General features: G+C 36.9%; 1 protein-coding gene across 2 annotated transcripts; it reads right to left on the minus strand.

Annotated features, from left to right (window-relative positions):
• Window positions 1–1,895: 1,895 nt before the first annotated feature.
• LOC137956610 (nudix hydrolase 16, mitochondrial-like) lies at window positions 1,896–6,386 on the minus strand. Of its 2 annotated transcripts, none has more exons than XM_068804165.1 (4): window positions 6,064–6,386; window positions 3,977–4,085; window positions 3,391–3,474; window positions 1,896–2,414 (listed from the first exon to the last, which is right to left on the minus strand). In XM_068804165.1, exons 1-4 carry the CDS (start codon window positions 6,132–6,134, stop codon window positions 2,175–2,177), a joined length of 504 nt encoding a protein of 167 aa, XP_068660266.1. In that variant the 5' UTR covers window positions 6,135–6,386; the 3' UTR covers window positions 1,896–2,174. The 2 variants fall into 2 exon arrangements, with proteins under 2 accessions (XP_068660266.1, XP_068660267.1); XM_068804166.1 differs by lacking the exon at window positions 6,064–6,386 and adding an exon at window positions 5,874–5,945.
• Window positions 6,387–7,332: the final 946 nt, after the last annotated feature.

Consider the following 7,332-nt stretch of genomic DNA (forward strand, 5'->3'; position numbering starts at 1 on the left):
TAGCGGGCAACGACAACAGTACGCCGAAAGGCCGAAAGGCTCGGCCTCCCATGCTCTACGACGGAGGTCGAGAGGGAGAGGAGAGGGAAGTCGAGAGGGAGAAGAGAAAAAAAAATTAGGGGAGGAAGGCTGAGCCAAGGAATTTTTCAACAGGGGGGAGGGGGGGGGGGGGGGGGGGGGGGGGGGGGGGGAGAGAAACGTGCATCTCGCACAAGCTTCACATGTGAATGATTCGGCAAAAAAAGGTCCGAATATGGATTCCCCATTTTTTACCTGAGTGAATGAAATGACGTGATTTAAAAGAAGTGGAATTCATTCCACACTAATACCTTAATCTAATGAACTAAGTAATGCGGGAGTAATTCATTATGGTTCATTTTAGACTAACCCCTCCGAAGTGTTGAACTTGTTGATTTTTCAAGTAAGATTGAAAAACCTGAAGAAATAAGAAAGACCAAGGCGTGTTTCGTATTTGAGACCTTTGAAGACACATGCAAATAGGAGATTAATATGGTGGGGATCTACTTAAAAAAACAAACTTGAAGGGGGGCATCCATAGATGTAAAAGTCTAATCATCAAAATTAGAACCCGGATCAATGATCCAGATCGTCGATATTGATCAATGACCAAGATTGAAGGAACCAAATCTCTAGTTGACCCTTGGTCAATGTCCAAGTATATAAATTTTATGAAACAACTCATGAATTGTCAAAATCAGAGTTTTGATCAAAATACAGATAGATTCTTGAAATCAAAGCCCAATAGACGATCAAAATGAAGTAGAAATCAAAGTAGAGAAAATTGCCACATAATTGGCACATAAGCAAGTGAAGTGGCAAATGGGTGACATGTGGCTTTGCAAGAAAGTTCCACCTAAGCAAAGGTTGGGGCACATTAAAGACATGGTGTAATAGGAATACTCCACTTAAAGGAAAGATGTGACACTATTTCTAATGGATACAATAAGGTGTCATACCTTAATGGAAAGAAGAAGTCTTGCCACATGTCTCTCTCTTTGCATAGATACCTAGTCAAAGGGAGAGGGAGAAGATAAGGAAGAGACATGGATGACTGCCACTACAGTACAAAGTGAAGACCCTCTAGGGTTAATGGGGACTTTCGGGAAGAAAAAAATTAAGGAAAAAAATTGTTGGAGAGTGTCTCCAAGTTTCAGCTATTTGTGAGAAAAGAAAAGCTCTAAGGGTACTCCAGATAACCTTAAATCTCAAATCTAATTGAATCCTTGAGGGGTTCCTACAATGAAGGAAGCAACAAACAATTATCTTTTTCACTACTTTGTTATCATCTTTGAAGCCGTTACAAATCCACTAGCTACAAGATTGAGGTTAGTCAGCTCAAATCAAGTTTGCGTAGAGGTTGAATCTCACATCCCTTAAAATCTTGTAACTTTTTTTTGTTATTTTAAGCACATTTGCTTTGGTGATCGAATCCTTCTATAAGTCGACTACGAAATGTGGTCTCAATTCATGGCTACATGCCCTATAATATACCCAAAATCTCTGTATTCTAGGTAGTTTAAATTTAACAAGTGCCATCTGGAAGGTGAAAAGACTTGTAATTGCTAAATGCCGATTCAAGCAAATAAAGATAGACCAAGTAATGTGGCTCACGGAAGATGACGTTGAATGCACCTAGTGCTAATTTTGGTAGGTACCATATATATTTATTTTATAGGAAATTTTATTTTAATAAATACTAAATTTGATAATAAAATAATTTTGGTTATATTAATAGAGCATTTGGTGTTGGGTCTGTAGTTTACAGCCTTAGACACCCATAGGAAATTACCTGTTAAATAAATGATCAACTTTTTCTTCAATTTGCTGCCTGTTGGGCTTCCAGATGATGTCCTCGGTCACGCCCATTTCCTGAGATTTTGCCTGCACAGATGGTGCATCCATATCCCTGCAAATATTTTTTTCTTTACATAGAAACAAAATTGCTTAACAGTCTCATAAGTAAAAACTGAAAAAAAAAAAAAGGCAACATGGGGCAATTTCGACGAGACACTAGAAGAGCACCCATCCACTGCTAACATTCGGTGCTTCTAAACAAAAAAATTGCCAACCAAAGATGTTAAACCGTGTTTTTGAGCTTTGTAGAAATCTCATATTTCAATCTGGGGAAGAAAACTGGTCTCCGAACTACCAATCTAGTGATCAGCATGCCATTTGGCAAAGCCTTGCTCAAGTGCGTCTTTCATCCATGCATGTCGGCAATGCAGTACTGCTTCAGGAATGGTCAGCCATCTTCTTTGGCGCGTGTCCTGCTCCGGCCACGAGTGAAGCTCTTCCTTGACGTGCAAAGCAAACATGGCAGCTTTACATAATCCATCTGGGCTGAACTCATCTTGGTGCGTTTTACTCTTGAACTTGTAGTGCCCCAAAAAACCCTGGTCAAAACAGGGAAGCTTGAATTTTAATATGACAAACAAAAACAGCTTACGTACAAGAATCCTACTTAAGCAACTTGCCATAGTAGACAACCATTAACAGAACACTGAGTAATAACAAAGGTTGGTAAACAGTTACTTTTTAAGCTTATTATTAGTTGCTCCATCATATACCTACTTAGAACAACACAACAAAAGAGAAACAGGGAGCTTATATAAGGAATAGTGTCAATAAAAAAAACATACTCTCTCCACATAATATCTATAGAGGACATCCAACTCGGACTAAAGAACTGACTTGATCATTTAGAAATCCAAGTCAGACCAGTCCAAGTGGCTCTCGTCATCCAAGTCCAAGTTAGGACTCAAGACTGATTCATGGGGAAATTGCCCAAAAAGAGAAGGGTCAAATCCACCCCCTGAGTTCACTTGGTAGCTTCCTTTGCCTAGTCAGAAAACCATGATCATCACTTCACTTGCATGTCCAAGTAATGAAACCTGTGCAATGCTGGCATGCTTAAACAGGTAAAATATTTATGAGATGGCAAAACACCACTTCAACAAGTTCAAGTGGGGCTCATGACAGATCAGCAACTTTTAGAGACTGCATGCAAAACATGTTTAAGCAAACAAACCAATGACATTTCTTTATACTAAGTGGAAGAAAGTGAGTAGTAGGAATACTACTTTTATGGATGACACTGAGGTTAATAAAAGACTAGATTCAAATCTATGAAGCAGCATATCCAGTAGCATTTTGAACAGTTTTAAGTGACATAAAGACAAAATAGTACCACTATACTAAACAAGAAAAATGGAAAAGCATTATCATATAAGACAGAAATACCAGAAAGCATGTTTTAGAGGCTACAAAGAATCAATAACATAATCTATATCAACTACCACAACACCATAAAATGTCTTAAATACCCCATAATTTTATGGATATAAAAGTTAAATTGTGTAAATCTTTAACCATTATATCTCCTCGAACTCCAGCTTCTTCTAAAGCTTCTCGCACAGCAGCTTCTTTATCTGTTTCATCATTTTCCCATCCACCCTGGCAAAAGATGTTTTTTAGTACAAATCTAACAGGGTGAAGAAGAATACGAAAGCACATTGTGTACCCTAATAAGAGCTAATGATAGAATGAAATAGACAAGTGTATTGAAAGAAAAATAACTAAAATAAATAAGCCTACAGCAATTTTTCTTTCTCATACATCAGAGTAATTATGCATGCACATATAGATTCCTTTCCACTATCCGTTACAGCATAATTAGAACATGAGACAACATAAATATTAATTGTTTCTTTGTCAATATATAAACTGAAACCTTGACATGTGAGCCTTCATAGTACCACCATTCAATACTGAATGGCTCAGAAAACCAGTTGAGAATTCAGCAGCTATAAATCCAAAGCCAAGTACACACTCATGACAAAGAACTTGAGAAAAATCACAGAGGATGAAGTTTTTCACTTCAAACACTATGAACTAAGAAATTTTTTCACAATGTGATCATCTATGCAAGAATGAGAAACAATCTGCTATGTAATACCTTTGGAAACAGAAGCCCTGGTCCACTTTGCGAGTTGATCATAAGTACTTCAACAGTCTTCTTGGACTCAGAACCAGAATCATCATTTGTATACCTAAAAGGTATGCACCTATTGAAAATCAAAAGTGTCAGCATATGTTCATTTAACTTGACGAGAATGGGTAATCAAATGAGAATTCAAGTATTTGCTCCCACAGTGAAATAGCAACAAAACATGTTTATTCAGCTCATATAGTTATCATTTTAACAGAACAACTGAGGAGAATAGTGATGTCCAGTACAAATGTAGAAACAATCAAACCATTACAGTTGAAACACAAGGAACTGGCAGATGGACCAAGCTCATAAGATGCACAATCTTGATTAGACAAGCTTAAAAGGTAAATTAAAAACTTTTCTAATGATGGCAGCACTCAATATGAGTTTTATCACACAGACCATACAAAGTAGAATAAAGATGGAAGAAGTAGACTTGATAGTATACAGAAGCATGCATCCTGAGAGAATTATATCCTCCACACAAACTCTACATGTCATTAACTAGTCAAAATTCTGACAGATACACTCCAAGTTTATTTGATGCATGTGCAAGTTTATTTCACAGGCAATTCATGTGACTTGTCAAAATTTTTGAACTACACTATATATAATAAGAAAAAGATATCCACAAGTAAATAACTTTATAGACAGTGTGAAACATTTTGAAAAAGGATTCTGTTTCTAGGAAATAATATAGTGCTGCAAATTGAATAAGTTTTCTTTTCATAAATAAAAGCAAAATGCTTACCTAGACAATTTTAGAAGTTTAAACCCAAAAATTAAAAAAAAAAAAAAAAAAACTCAAATGGTGATGCAGGTGTACATAAACTATGTGGGCTAGATATAGGTTTCATGAGAAAAATTAAGAGAAAAACAGTGTTATCAGGCAACCAAGATAATGCCTGTCCCTTGTGATAGTTTCTCAATTCAGAGCAAGATGAAAGATGGCATAATGTCTTATAACTGAGAATGAAACAAAATGAATAAATTGACTGCATAAGGATTGCATGAAGCACTGGCATACTCTCCGCTGTAACTAATACCTTTCATCTTGGTGCATCACTGCCCCAATTTGTAATGTAGCCAGAAGTTTTTTCCTTCAGCACATCATCATTATCTGCTCAAGTGCCATCTAACCCTAGGCAACTCTATGAATGGATCTAATAGCAAACTTACCTAATCACATTCCAATCAGGTAAACCTCAGTCAAAATCCACCATTACAACCAGCAGATTCCTACTTTTATTTTTATTTTTATTTTTAAAAGGAGCTTCCCACTTCTATAGAATCCTCATTCCACATCATAGATCTTTCAAACTTATGACATAACAATCTTCAATGAAGGATCCTCAGAAATAGTTAATTTCCTTCTTTTATTCTTTCTTTTTTGAATAGCAAACAACACAAACATTTGTCTTTTCAATAGCAGATCATACAACCACTTCAAAATTTCTCACAGAGCTCTTAATCGCTCCACATTCTCTTAAACAGAATAATTTGCTGTTACTCAGTCATTTTGAGATTTAGGTATCTAAAAATGCAATCACATTCACCTCTCTCTAAGGTTTTCATTAATAGCCCACACTCAACTCTAAGATTATAAGTATAGCTAAATCACAAGCTGCTCAGCCAAGTAATAGTCCCCAGACCTATGGAACCAGCGTAAAAAACGAAGAACAAGCATAATAGGGTTACCGTAAAATCTGGACAAAATTTTCGCAGATAACAAACTGCGTAGGAAAACACAAATACAGAAAGAACTAAACACATTCCACATTGAACATAAATATTTCTCTAGTACAGATTAAAAATCAATATAACTTCTAAGCGCCTCAAAATATGAGAGAAGAAAACTGACATTAATATGCCTTGAGATTTTCCTTTCCTTCTCTTTATTTATTTATTTATTTTTTTGAATGGCATGCGTCGAAAATCATAGATGTCTTATTACGTAATGAGAGAGAGAGAGAGGGTGAGTGAGAGAGCGAGCGAGCGAGAGAGAGAGAGAGAGAGAGAGAGAGAGAGGTGGGCGCTGAAGTAGTACGGACCCAGCAACAAGGCGACAACCAGCTTCGTAACGCTGCTGATGCCGACCCGTTCGGGCCACCAAATCAGTCATGCTCTTCTTCGAAGCTCCGATGTGAAGGTCATTGTATCTTGAGAATGCGGTTTGAAGGTAATGTGAAAACAAAAGTAGCTTCCTCCATCGCCATCATCGCCGCGTCGGGAGTAGGGTCATTATACACTAAGACAACTCCATCAGCAATCCAATCCTATAATGAGCAAGAAAACGACGGTGTTTTTTTGTCCTTATTTCCTTCTTCCTCTCTCACGCTGTTATCGATTTGTTGATCTGATAGAGAGTAGAGAGACGGGAGCCTGGACTGGATTGATGGATAGAGAGAGAAAGCAGGAGCCCTAGAGCCAGCGCGCGAGTCGTCGGATTGTTTTGGTCAAGCCCAGCCCACCACAAACAGCATCAGTAGTCGCGCGAGGAAGAAGTCAAGAGGGAAAGCCGTTTTGGTGTTTACTAATGCCGCGCCTTCTGCCCACGACTGACCCCATGCCGGTTGCCCCTCCTCCATGCCTGTTGTGTTTTGGGTCTCCCGGTCTGTGGAGTCTTATAGAGTATGGTTGTGGCTTTTCTTTTCTTTCTCTTTTTCTTTTAATGAAAGAGTTAATATTCTCCCAATTTGAACTCATTTTACTTAATGTAATCAGGCTACCTCTCAACTCTATAATTTTTCAGAGCTTAACTCTGGACTTTATAAAGCATTTTTCGATAACCGTCTAAAGAATCGAGTAAATGAAGCCATTGATTGTCCCTTGAAAACCTTGCTGAGTCCCATTATTTCTAGTAGTTGTTGGCTTCTCTTTTTTAATTCATTGATCACTCTCGATAGGGTGACATCTAGTTGAGCCTAGCTCAAACCTATACAAGTTTGAGTTTAGTTTGATTTGAATACTTCAAACTTGAGCTCAACCTTGAGCCTTAAATTGGATTCGAGCCGAGCTCAAAAATTTTAATTGAGTTCAAACTCCAACCTATATATAATTTTTTTTGCATAAAATACATGTTAAATAAACTATACATAAACTCGACATAAAATTTTATACAAACTCTAGATAAATACTATTAATAATCAAACATAAAATTTTAAATGAAGTATAAAGTTGGATGACCCAGACCAAAATTATGAACATAATATTAAGCTCAAAATTTTGTAATGTTGTTGTTCACAATTACAAAATTGAAAAAAAAAAACAAAAGGAAATAAAATTCCAATTCTTTCTCTTCTTGCTAGAAAATAATATGT

The sequence above is a fragment of the Aristolochia californica genome, unplaced genomic scaffold (assembly GCF_029961685.1).
Source record: "Aristolochia californica isolate CCGP_79_NKW_82.1479 unplaced genomic scaffold, dmAriCali1.0.hap1 SCAF_2, whole genome shotgun sequence".
Lineage (NCBI taxonomy): Eukaryota > Viridiplantae > Streptophyta > Magnoliopsida > Piperales > Aristolochiaceae > Aristolochia > Aristolochia californica.